At 32.2% G+C, this 14,090-nt stretch overlaps 2 protein-coding genes across 2 annotated transcripts; both read right to left on the reverse strand.

Moving 5' to 3' along the window:
- Positions 1 to 1,774: 1,774 nt before the first annotated feature.
- On the reverse strand, positions 1,775 to 2,827 carry LOC106757199 (NDR1/HIN1-like protein 1). Its single transcript, XM_014639817.2, has one exon. The coding sequence runs from the start codon at positions 2,633 to 2,635 to the stop codon at positions 2,006 to 2,008; it is 630 nt and encodes a 209-aa protein (XP_014495303.1). The 5' UTR covers positions 2,636 to 2,827; the 3' UTR covers positions 1,775 to 2,005.
- Positions 2,828 to 10,930: 8,103 nt separating this feature from the next.
- LOC106757498 lies at positions 10,931 to 13,648 on the reverse strand. The gene has a single exon (XM_014640170.2). It carries the CDS (start codon positions 13,496 to 13,498, stop codon positions 12,614 to 12,616), a length of 885 nt encoding a protein of 294 aa, XP_014495656.2. The 5' UTR covers positions 13,499 to 13,648; the 3' UTR covers positions 10,931 to 12,613.
- Positions 13,649 to 14,090: the final 442 nt, after the last annotated feature.

The raw sequence follows: 14,090 nt of genomic DNA on the forward strand, positions 1-14,090 counted from the left end.
TCTTGATAATTTTACCACCACTCCAACTGTTTATTTGAAACAAAAACATAAACAAAAGGGAAAAATTGATACTAACTTATATAAAAATCAAATGAAACAAGTAAGATGTTGTTTGTCACAACAAATCTACTGCAGCTTTCAAGTTTGAGATTTTCTTCTTCAGCAATTCGAATCTGTAAACAAAAAAATCCTATATTTGAATGAGAAGATGTTAAGAGAAAAAAAGACCGTGTCCAAATATAAAGATTTCCTGTTAACTGTGCCTGTTGCTGACTAGGAATTTCCTATTGTTGCGTACTACTTCATTCAATGGAACCCCCCTATCGTGTTAGATATCATAGAGGCAGATTCATATTTTAGAGAGTGTGTGGGATGAAACAATGGGAGTGCAGGTTGAAAATACCCGAAATTGGACCTGACCATTTTTAAATTGGGTCATCAAGTGGTCCATTTTGAACTAAGCTATTCTTTCAAGTCATTTTATTTCTGGGCTGTTTCCTTACTGAAATTAAAACAAAAAACATAGTACCTACTCCATAAAAGGATTTCCAAACGTGCTATTGTTGTTCTCAGCTAAAAATATTTTATTATTAAAATAGATAGAAATAGGACCAAATTTATGACGGAGTAAATGAGTTATTTCATTTACTAAATGGTTATATTTTATCTACAATACAAATCACATAAAATAACCTATAAAAATTAAAAAGTGTAGTTAAGAATGAAGCAAATTAGCTTCTTTTTTTTTTTCTGGTGTTAAAGAAATGGAGACGAAATCATTAGAGAATAAGAGGATGGTGTAATTGAATGTCATTTTCGAAAATATTTGGCAGTTGTTTTTAGCCCCCATAAAGCGGAAAAATATATGTTGTTGAAAGGAACAGTGAAATACTAATATAAGATGAAGAAAGAAGCAATGGAGAGTTTAGTCAATTCAGAAATATAAGAGTGTGACAGAGAGACCATGTGATTGATTACTGTGTCCTGTTAGAAGCAAGCAAAATACCATAATATACGACGTAAAACCTTCCTCTGTATGGGGCTGCTAAATTCACAGTGCCTGAATCGTTATCAAAATTAATCTCAAGAAAAATAAATAAATAAATAAATTGCAGCCTATCACATGCACATGCTGACTCCCTTTAAATGTTGACGTATCAGAGAAGGTTCCTTTAATTTGCGCTACCATGACGGTGCTCAATACCAAATCTGTTCAAACACTACTTCATGCTAAGCCTGCATGTGTTCTGTTGAGCTGTCCAACTCCAACTCTCTTATTTTTTCCATTACAATAACCACAATTCAACAACATAGTTCATTGCGTCACACAAGAAAAACCCATTTAGTAGCAGGCCAGTTAGGTATAGGTGACTCAAAAACGACAACCACCACCACCATTCCATGTGGAAATACCTTCCACTCATACACCTTAATTAAATCTATATCCTTTCTTTTTATTTTTAATTTATTCTTATCTTAACGTTCATTCTGGGTTTAGGTATTTCCCTTCATAAATAAATCACTCAATTTAAGATGAGAAAGAAAAAGTGGTCCCTTCATTTCCAAATTATCATACTTCATTATTGACCCAATAATACACAAAATAAATTCACATGCATAGCCGAGAAAAGAGATGATGCTAATTCCAGCAAAATTAAACCAGAATCATACGTGAATATCCCTCAAAGACACATCTTTTTCTTTTATCCAAATTGAAACCACATTTTCATTTATCTCAATTGTCTTTTGTTACAAATTGTAATTTCGCTTCATCTCCATCCAAGTGCAGTTTTATTCCGTAGCAAAATGTACAATTTCAATTACTGTAACAAAGACACGCGCGTATACCTAACGGCAATAATACAGAAGAAATACGTGGGTAGAAGATGAGAAGAATACGTGTATAAAGAAAAGAGAAAGACCGTATATAGATAATAGACACTAAATATACGAATGATCAGAGCAGAGGAAGAGAGAGTATTTAAAGCTAGAAACGACGTTGACGTCAAACCCCGACGGTGCAGCGCTGAACCAGTTGATACTTGACGGCGTTATTGCCGAGAGCAATCCCGGTGCTTCGAGGGCCAAAGGTTATGAAAGCAGGGCACCTTACATAGAGGTTGTAGTGGCCGGAGGTAAAGGAGCCGACCTTCCATCGGACTTTACCGTCAACTTTAACGATGACGAGGACGTTGCCGTCAGACTGATCCTGACTGAGGCCGAGGAAGTTGTAGGGCGCGACGGGGACGTTGTTTCCGTAGACGAATGGGGACCACACGTCTTCTTCCTTATGACCTTGGTAGGAGGGAGGGATTGAGGTTCGGTACGTGACTTGCTGGTTCCTATAGCTGACGTAGGTGCTGAGACGGTCGTAGTAGATGCCGATTTTGTCGTTGGGGTTGCGCGAGGAAAGCGTGACCTGAAAACTTGAGGTGAGGAGGTTCGGGACGGTGGCGTTGAACCCGAACACGGTGACGTCTTGGAGGATGAAGGTTGGCTTGGTTGGCTTGAGAATCGCCCAGATTATGAGAACCGTGAGCAGCACGATGAACGCGAAGATGACTATACCCCAGAATATGCGTTTGAAGAGCTTGTGCTTCTTTCCCTTGTGGTGGTGGCACTCCTTCACCGACATGGTTGCTGTGGTTGAAGTTGGAGATAAGTGAGAGTAGGTTCCGTGAGGAAACGATGAGAAGATAGAAGTGAGAGGGGTTGGAAGTTTCTTACTTTAAGGTGTTAATTTATTTATAAAGAAATATTAATGCTGAGTTTGAAATGATATGGTAGGTCGTGTTACATGATAGATGATTATTATATTGGCTCACTGTTTATGGTTGAAGTTAATTAATTGCCACCCAGACATCATGTACTTATACGAAGTCAGCTCGTGATTTTTTTTTTTTTTCTTTCTTCATCTTTTTGATTAAAAGTTGCCTGGTAATAAACTAATGTTACGTCATTTTAATACGGGTTGATTGAAACTTAGATCAAATGATGTTACTGTCATTTGTTCCTTATTTCCGAACCGTTATATTCCCCTATAAAGCAATTTGTCCATGGTTTGGTTCGATGTGGTGGGAACATATACGTGGGTTGTGGAAGGATTTTTCAGGATTCTCAACTTTCTTTCACGTCTTTGTGCATAACTTAAGCTCGTAAACTGCTATGGTGACTTAGTATGGACGCTCTTATTACATTCAACTTTTAAAAAAATTTAAATCGTAGTTAGTTACGGAGTTTTATTGTGTTATGAATTACACGCCATTTGTATAGTTTGAAAAAAAAAATTAACGAAAAGTTAGGTGTGTTAAAGAGAGTGTTTGGAAAGGGAGAATTAACAAATTTTGCATTGAAAGGGAGTGGTGGCCTCCTTTGTCGTGTTTTTTATCCCAGGCTTACCATTACATTGTTCGGTCCATAGAAATGGTATGAGAAAATAATTGGGAAATTATGATGATTGATGGCCTACAAGACAGGAATCAGAATATTGCTGACTTGTTAACAAGTTATATTCACACAATGTTTTAGAATTGCCACTTAATAAATGCATGTGGCTCCCTCTGTTTCTCACTTGCTTCTTCGTCTATCATTTTGTTATTTCCCGAGTATAGTGCTGGAGCATCACAGATAACCTTACTTACCAAAATTATCACTACGTATAATTCTATTCTAGTAGTCTACTTTTACTCATTGGTCTTGTTAAAAAAAATAAGATCCTTTCATAAAATAAATAACACTATTTTTAGAAAGTAACCAACGATTAAATAATTAAGAAAATACCAGTAAACTAGTCGATTTAATATATCAAACAATTATGAGTGCCCACAACACCATGCGATACACGAAGGGCAATCAGTGTTTACATTTAGTGAGTCAACGAAGGAAGCTTTAACATTTGGTAAAACAATTAGAAACAAAGAAGTCAATAACCATGTTCTCTAGAATATTTATAGTTTACTGTATTTATTCACCGAATTAAAAAGCTTACTAGATCCAACCACCAAAAAACAAATTAAATCAACCCTTTCAGCAATATGTTGACAATTATATCATTACTATTATATTTACTATCTATCCTTTAGTACAATTAGCAATGAATATTTAATTATTTTATAAACAAGAATTAAAATTAAGCAACAATTATTCTGATGTTCCTTTTGATGTATGATGATGAGGAAAGTTGATGATGGTGTGTGATAGGGTTGGTGTCCTATATGTGGATGTTTCCTTCAACACGTTATAGGAGGACCCACTTGTGATGACAGAAATTATCCCAGCTCAGCCACATCGACCATTCTTTGTTTCTTAATGAGTTTCGAAAAAAAAAAAAATATATATATATATATATATATATATATATATATATATGGGGTTTGCTAACTTGGGTACTGTTTTTCAGTTGGTACATTTTTACAATGTGTACTAGATTTTAGTAGACAAAAATATCTAAGTTTTAAAGTTAAGGGTATTTTAATAATTTTCATTCTCAAAATTAATAAAATAAAAAAAGAAACCCCAAACCCTTATCCATCTCTCTCATTCCTCTCAATCCTTTCTCTTTCATCTCTTTCACTCCAACCTTTTCTTTTCTCTGTCATCCTTATTTTAGCCCCAACTGAAAAAAAAAATCAGAAATATTTGTCTTATTTTAATATTTTTCATTCTCAAAATTAAAAAAAAAAAAACCCAAACCCTTACTCACCTCTTTCATTCCTCTCAATCATTTCTCTTTCATCTCTCTTACTCAAACATTTTCTCTGTCATCTCTGCACTAGCCCCAACTAAAAAAACACTCATTATTAAACAATTTACTTTTGTAAAGAGTTGAGTCATTGACATATTCACCTTCCGAAAAAAGTTTACACCAAGACTTATGAGCATCCTTCCTTTACATTCTAAGACTACTACATAACATTGCTCCCTGACCATTTAATTTTTTTTTTTGTAGAAATTCATTAACTTGTTTTCCTTTACTAAAGAAAAAACAAATCAAAATACAATAAAATTCTCAACGATAAAATCAAACAATAAAAATTCTAAATCTTGAAATTTTATTTAAAATTATATGAAGAAAATATTAGGTGCTTTAATTTTTTTATTTATGTAAATATTTTTTTCTCTAACCATTTTATTTAATAATGAGTGTTTTTTTAGTTGGGGCTAGTGCAGAGATGACAGAGAAAATGTTTGAGTGAGAGAAATGAAGGAGAAAGGATTGAGAGGGATGAAGGGGTGAGTAAGGGTTTCAGGTTTCTTTTCTTAGTTTTAAGAATAAAAATTATTAAAATAAGACAAGTATTTCTGATTTTTTTTCAATTGGGGCTAGAGTAAGGATGACAGATAAAAGAAAAGGTTGGAGTGAAAGAGATGAAAGAGAATGGGTTGAGAGGAATGATAGAGGTGGGTAAGGGTTTGAGGGTTTCTTTTTTTATTTTTTTAATTTTGAGAATGAAAATTATTAAAATACCCTTAATCTTAAAACTTAGAATTCATGATATAAGGGTATTTTTGTCTACTGAAACCCGGTACACATTGCTAGAATGTACCAACTGAAAAACAGGCGTACACAAGTTAGCAAACCCCTATATATATATATATATATATATATATATATATATATATATATAGGAATATAACGGAACCAGATTTAATATATCACATTTTCATTTTTTTAAGTAAAAATTATTTTTATTTTAATATTTATATTTAATGGATGTGAAACATTTTTAATCCTAAAATCATATATGTTCGTATTAATAATTTATTGTTTCAAATATTAATTAAACATATTTTGTATAAAAGAAATCATAATAAAAAATTATATTATCAAATATTAAATATTAAAATGATACACATTTTATTTTTATAATTTCAAATATTAAGAAAAAATTATAAAAAATAATAATAATTAAATATATACATGAAACATAAGTTATGAAATTATGGAGTATAGAAAGGTTAATATAAATTTTTAAGATTATATAATAAATTCATCATGTTTTAACAATTTAAAATGAATGCGGTTATTGAGATGAATATAGCTCAAACTAAGGAGATGTGTACATGATTCCTAACTCATGTGTAATTTTAAAAATTGAATATTAATTACTTATACTTATTATAATATAATTCTCCTCAAAATTAATGAGTTAATAATATTATTGAGAATGAATTTATTTATCATTCCTACTTACGTGTTTAGAATTTATTATTATTGAGACTGGGCTATAAGAATTGAGACTGAGCTATAAGTTTTAAAAGATACTAATTGAAATGAGATATAAATAATAGATCGATATTCTAAATGCTCTAATTTCGGCAACCTTTTTAACAATATACATATTATTTTACTGAAAAAAAAAACAGTAGTGATGAAACATGTAAAAGAATATTCAAGCTAATACTATTTCACCACAATAATAATACCTATTAAATTAATGCTTATGCTAAATACAGTATCGTTAATCATATTTATTAGGTTTTATGGTGGTGTGAATACACAAAGAATATTTTTATTTATTTTAAAACAACAAAATGTACCTTAAAAATTAAGGCATGATTCTTACAAATATTAAAAATATTAAATATGATTTTGGTGAACACTTATTACCTAATAAGTTAATTTCATGTTTCAGTTAAAGACAAATCAATACACTAATTAGATTCTTGTGAGAAACACACAAATCATTATTAGATATTTAAAATTATGTATACTTTTCAATTCGGTCAACCAAACTATTCTCTTTTGACCAAGCTTTTAACAATTAGGGAAATTAATAATAAATTAAAATATAATAAAAATATATATTTATTAGTTATGATAATATATTAAATTTATTTCTATCTTATTCATATGGCTTAAAAATCAAGGTCAAACATAATTTAAATACTTTTTTTTAGTTTTTAAAATATTTTTTAATAACAAAATGTAACAGACAAACTTCAAAAAAGACAATGAACTATAATATATATAAATAAAAATATTACTAAACTAAATAGCTATTGATATTTCCAAAATTACTAATATTAGTGGTAATTAGCAGTGTTCATATGTGCATTCATGTGGACGAGGATTCAAATCCTAACTATGTCACTTTTAAAAGTATGGAATAAATAAATTATTATATTGCAAATTGAGATGCATTTCTTTTCTTTTTATTAAAACAGGGCCAAGAAAATTAATTGCATTGTCCAATTGCACTGATTTAGTTTAATCTGCCCTTTCTGGCTTACCTTTTACACCCACAGAAGCAGCAACCTAATAGGTCACAACTCATTGCCATAGTACAAAGCAGACAAAGAAAATTATCTTTTTGCGCATTCCACAATGACAATGCATTATTTCATATCCATTTGGTTTAGTTTAAAGATAAGAATTTTTTAATATAATATCGTTGTCATTACATATCTTTCTCTCTAACTCTAACACGTTTTGTTTTGTCTTTCATTAATTAACAGTGCTTCTCTTTCTATTGTTTCTTTATGTAATTATTCAATCCTTGGGGTAGGTACACATACTGACAAGAGAAACTTCTTCTGTTCAAAAGAAATGCAGTACATGTCTAGGGAAATTACAATTCAACTCTGTTCTAATTTAATTCCCACTCCCTATATTACAATTCATCATTATTATTATTATCTTTTTGTCAATATCTTTCACTCTATTTTAATGGTACAGCCTTCAATAATGTTTTCTTTTATAATTTCTTAGACTGAAGAAAACATTTCTTTTGAAGAAATCTTCTACCCAAAAAGATAAAAGTTGTACTATCAGATCTTTCAACCAGAAACTTGTTTCTTATACAACAACCAGACGGCAAAAAGTTCTTTAAAATTTCCCATTATTGAAACAAAAACATGTTACTATGGGCGTGAAACTAATCAATCGGAAGAGGTGACGAGTTATAGAAATAGAACCAAGCGGATGGACATGTAAAAAAGCGTAACTTGATGGTTCGGTTCCGACAATTGCTGTTGAGCAGAGTTGTTAGAAAATAAATAATATCATGATATTATTTAGAGAATATATTGTTATTATTATATTTAGAGAATATATTGTTATTATTATATTTAGAGAATATATTGTTATTATTATAGCTGAATTACATAAATAATGTTACGTTATTATAGAATATTTCCGTAATAATGTTACATTATTATAGAATAATTACAGTAATAATATTANATTATTATAGAATAATTACAGTAATAATNTTANATTATTATAGAATAATTANANNAATAANNTTNNTGTATATATATCTCATAATTTATTCAAAATAATCAAGACAGTTTTTCTCTATTTTCTTTCTTTACAAGAGTTAAAGTGTAATTAATGTTATAACGTAATTAAGAAGTAAATTAATTAGTCAGATTCTTATAAATTAATATTTAATTTCAAGGTAAATTCACTTTGATTCATTATTAATTTACAAAAGGCTTACAGAAAATATTTTAACTTGAAAGTCAGAATATATTATGCATGTTACCCTCTTTGGACCGATCAGAATTAGCACGTAATCCTAGTTAGTTCCATCTCCGCAGAAACATATCTAAAATTTTCTTAACAATGACATAACGCTTCAGGATAAAAAAAGAAAGTACTATGGATACGGTAAAAGACAACTTAAGAAACTCAGTTAAGATATCCTTAGGGAATACTAGAAAACAAATCTAATTGGTATAATACGCGGCTACCCCGGCCCAGCAGAGGCAGTGATATATTTTTGTATAAATAATTTTAGTATTTTATAAAAAGTAAAAGAAAATAAATATATTTAATAATTTAAAATACAAAGTAGAGTTGGTATAAGATAAATAAAAATATTGTACAAAAGATTAGAATAATTCTTTCAACTTAAGCGAAATAGATATCAAAAGGTGTGCGTTAAGTTGCACAGGCACATGACATTGAGGATGTATTATTGTATTGTATTGCGAGCTTTAAGCTTATCAAACGTCCCGCGAGATCTTCTTCGGAGTTCTAACATTCCTGAACTTACTCCGTGGATTTGCTATAACGACAACGTTTGGTACACAAAACCAATAAAATCGAGAATAAAATACTCATATATCCCAATTTGCGAAATATTTTATGTGTCAAAATAGATTATGCACTATTAAAATCCCATAAAATGCGAAAACGACAATAGCCATATACGAAAAAGAAGGTTTCCCTCTTAATTTGTGGGCATATTTTTATTTTTCTTCAAATATAAAATTGAGTCTCGTATTAATAACAGTTTAAGTAATTTATAAGAAAAAATTCACAAATTATTTATAGATACAATCATATTATTCCTGCCAAAATGAACGAGGATAACAGCATGAAGAATATTGTGATATAATTTTACGCATGTATAAAAAAACGTCTTAATCTCATTTATATTACAATAAATACAAAAATTACAATAGTGATTTGAAATATTTAAAGCAGAATTAAAAAGATATATTTTACTGAAAATTAAACTACAATGCAATTTATAAAAATTAAAAAAGTGATGACAAATTTTGTAAGAAAATAAAAATATATAGAAATCAAATACATAAACTAAGATCATATTTTCATGTCTTTCCCTTTATCCCTGAGCCTTGAAGTAGAGAAGTTGAAGAATTTTCATTAAAAAAGAACTCTTCTAGGGTGAAAATATTTATATTTAGACAAATTATGAGGAGTAAGCAATCCAGTGACATCATCTTTACCTACTAAAGGCAGACAAAAAATAAAAATCGATAAGATAAATGCATTCATTAATCTAAATTTTGATAAGATAAATTAAAACACATTCACCCAAAATAAGCTGTTATTATATATAATTTTATTTTTCTTGTGTTGTTTTCAGTCTCTCTGTCTCTCTCCACTCACTGTCTTGACAAGAAGACCAATTGAAAAACGAAGCAAAAGTCATAGACGTACTGTATTAACTAATTTTACAACAGGACAACGCTATACACAACTTTCTTATATTAAATTCATTAATACTTTATATTATTTTCGTTAGTTATGTTTTTTTTTTTAAATATTGCGTCACCAATATGATTGCAAGTGTATTGCCTTTGAGGTAGACCTTCTACTGGATAATCAAATTATTTATTTAATATAGCATGAATGATTTTGTGTTAATCTCTTTTCTAAACTATCTTCTGTTACAGTTTCTTGAAGTATGTTTGCTTCCAATTAAGTAAAAAATATAGACATAGGAAACAGATGAAAAATAAAAACGAGAACAAAAACATTAAAATAAAAACGTGTATATTAAACTTTCCACGCAAATCTTAAAAGATTTACACATAAATCGATTAATGTACGAGAACATTGATTATATAGGAAATATTAATGAAATTTACATAATATAATTTAATACACATATTTATTATATTTGTTATATAATAAAAACAGATAAATTTAAATGCAGGCATCTGATGTGTTGCTGTGGAAACATTGAGGTTGATTAAATGCCTAAAAAGTGATGCAGGCCATTAATAGGCACCGTCCTAGCAAATGGTCACCCATGTGCAAATTTTTTTCCCTAAGCAAAGTGGCAAATCATTACTTCACAAAAAAGATAGTTTACATTTTATTTTGCTAGATTTTTGTTACCATTTTCTTTATGTCTTCACAATACATTCATTTTTATTTTTTAAATAGAGGATATGGACTTTACTTGGAACTTCATGTGGGGCCTTCTTCACTTACCCCATTGTTTCTTTCTTTCTGCACCTCTAATTTTTTTTTTTACTTTCCATTTTGCCCCTTTTATTTTCGGATCTGGTTAGAAGAATCTGGAATTGTGCACTATGATTTTATCCTTCAGATTGGATAATGATAATCAGATTACCTAATCCGAGAATTATCAGATTGGACTATCTGAAGTATATCTCCGGGGAAAAGCTCACCGGATTGATAAATATGTTTAACTTTTCTCGAATCTAGAATTATATACCGGATTGTGCAGCTCGGTAACTACACTTGGAAAATATTAACTAGATTGCAAATTCCGGTTTAAATAACTTCTACATTTGATAACGTCCTCGGACGCAGATGATGGCATGGCTGGTGGTGCTACTCGCAGATCGAAAGGAAGTAAGGAAGCTCCAACACCAGGGAGAAGGATTCTTCAAGAAACTACTGCAACTCGCTGCCCATTAAAGTCGATGATGCTGCTCCCCTTTTCCTCCTCAGCGCATCCTCTTCCCGAATCCCTAGGGTTTCACAAGCCGCCATGGATCTCCCTTCCCAAGTCGTGAAGCTAGGGTGCTGCAACCTCACCTTTTCCTTCGTGTCAGAGTCGAACGTGACCGCCAACGTTACTACACCTCTGCCAAGCTGTGTTGTTAGCCAACAGCACCACCGATGTTACCACCAATCTTCCTCCTCGATTGTTGTTCAACATTCTTCCTACTCTTTCTCGTTGTGGGTACTAGATGAAAATGTGATGATTAATTGGGTTTTCTTGTTGTGGATACCGGTTGAAATGGGGTTTGCTGTTTTTTATGTTGCTTGTGTTTGGTATGTGTGAGAGATGATTGACGATATTGGGTTGAGAATTAGGTGTGTGATGTTGAACATTGGAGTGGATGAAGAAGAGGTGTTGGTGAAGATGGAGATATTGTGTGATGAAATTGTGTGCTTGAGAGGATGAACATAATGATTGGACGAAGATATAAGGTACAATGAAGAGGCGAACGGAATGACCTGATGAGGAAGAAGATGGAAAATTTGGGGTTAAGGCAAAGATTGAAGATGAAATGGAAAATGGAGAGGAACAGATGTTGCTATTAAAAGAATAATGAAGACCTGCTTCACGAGTCAGTCATCTGAACAAGAGAGATTGACTGTGGAGTTTTGTCGGGAAGCTGACATTCTTTTCCAAGCTTCATCATCCAAATGTGGTTGCATTTTATGGTGTGGTACAGCATGGAACAGGTGGTACAATGGCCACTGTGGCAGAATATATGGTAGATGGTTCTCTTAGGCATGTATATCTTGATCATCGCAAGCGGCTGATAATTGCAATGGGTGCTGCTTTTGGAGTGGAATATTTGCACTCAAAAAACACTGTGCATTTTGACTTAAAATGTGACAATTTGTTGTAAACTTGAAAGATCCTTTACGTCCAATACGCAAGGCTGGTGATTTTTGCTTATCAAAAATTAAGCGAAATACTTTGGTTACTGGTGGTGTGCGTGGGACACACTAACTAGGATGGCACCAGCTTCTGAATGGCAGCAGCAATAAGGTCTCAAAAAAGGTTAATGTGTTCTCTTTTGGCATTGTATTATGGGATTCTTATTATGTGTAACGCAAACACAAAGCACGTTGGTTACTATTTGGTCAAAACATTGAAGGTGGCCACATCCCTCCATTGTTTATAGAAGATATAATAGAATGAAATACATCCCACAGAACGTAGTTAAGGAATTGAATTTTTTGGATAAGTAGTATCATCATTTTGGACCTCATCTCCAAGTTGAGGATTGAGTTGTTGCATGCACCGGTGTTATTAAATGATAACTTCTCGAATAGAATAAATAAATGAAATACGATTGATAAATTTCAATCGAATTTGTTGCTTACGAGATAAACTACCCAAGCATGAGGCACTGCATATTTTCACATATAAAGTTGGCAACTAATGGGCTTTCCTTCATTGTCCAACTCGCCGTTACCGGTCTTGTTCTGAAAGACAACCTTCAAGCCGTCACAAATCGCTAGTACCAACGACATTCTTGTGGTAAATGTGCTAGACTTGAACTCCACCATGGAAGCAATCCTCAGAATGAGCGAAACGGAGCCACTGGCTTGTTCCTTCACCATCTCATGCATGTCCGGCGTCAAAAACGAAAACCCAATCGACGACATCTTCGAGTCGATTCGCTTAACCTCCTTCTTGTCCAACTCGAAATCGGGTACGTAACTCATAGCTAAAACGTCGTTTTTGTGCAACAGATCCACCTTGAAGTCGGATAAGAACCCGCTAAGCTTGTCGTTGACGTTTTGAATGGAGAAGGTGGTGTTCCAATCCGCGGTTAGCGTAGTAGAGGCGTTGAAGTTGGCGACGGAGAGGGAATTAACGGTGTAAGTGGGTAGTTTGGGGTGCATAATTAGCGCCATGACAAGGGTGGCAACGAAGAGGCCGGTTAATAATACACAGCAACATATTAGGAAACCACGATAGAAGGCTTTGTTTTCACCAGTGTCGTGATGGGTGGGTGGATCGTTGAAGTATGGGCCTGCGGGGTAATGGTATACTTGAGGTTGTGGAGGGTATGGGTCATATCTTGGAGGTTGTGGAGGGTAGTCATTAGGGTATGGGTCATATCTTGGAGGATAACCTTTGAGAGGTGGCTCGTATCCCATTCCTGGTGAGTAATACATCATGTTTGGTGGTGCCGCCATGGATGGTGATTGTGAACCATGACCGTGCATGTGGGAAGAGGGCTCATAGGAGAAAGATCCTTTTGGATGATGTTCTCTGCCATCATGGGATGGATCCATCGTGATACTTTCTCCGATTCTCCCCCTCTATCAGTTCTGATTTCGAGAGGGAGAATCGAGACGACCACCAATGTGGTGGTGATTTTTTTTATAGATAAGAAAAACAAAGAATATATATTTAGATTGAAAAAAAATAAAAATAAAAAATAGAAAGCTTGATGATCGTGTGAGGTGTTTGTTTCTCTTATTGGTTATGTGAGCTATTATGCAGATATATTGAATTTAATTTAGGTGTAATTGACAAGATTAATGGCTTACGTTCTAATTTCATAAAAATCACTTTTTTGTTCGAAGAAATTATTATGATCGAGGAATAACGATAATAATGCTTTGGTTTGATTTGATTTGGAATTAGGAATAAGATTTTGAATATTAATTATTAAACAACTTTATACTATGTAAGATATGTTTTAATTTTGATTATTGTTGTTATTACAATTGGGAATTAGTTGTTTAGAGAGAGAAATGTTAAAACATAATTTTCCCTTTCCATATTTCTTTTTCAATGTTCAGTTACGATAAAAATAAAATAAAATGAAAACTGTAGGATTTTAATGTCTCCGTTTAAAACTGACGGGTATCTAAAATAATA

This window comes from Vigna radiata, chromosome 3 (assembly GCF_000741045.1).
Source record: "Vigna radiata var. radiata cultivar VC1973A chromosome 3, Vradiata_ver6, whole genome shotgun sequence".
Lineage (NCBI taxonomy): Eukaryota > Viridiplantae > Streptophyta > Magnoliopsida > Fabales > Fabaceae > Vigna > Vigna radiata.

What these genes read in the sequence shown, in the direction of transcription:
- LOC106757199 (XM_014639817.2), bottom strand. Translation starts at nt 2,635, where the DNA reads ATGTCGGTGAAGGAGTGCCACCACCACAAGGGAAAGAAGCACAAGCTC.
- LOC106757498 (XM_014640170.2), bottom strand. Translation starts at nt 13,498, where the DNA reads ATGGATCCATCCCATGATGGCAGAGAACATCATCCAAAAGGATCTTTC.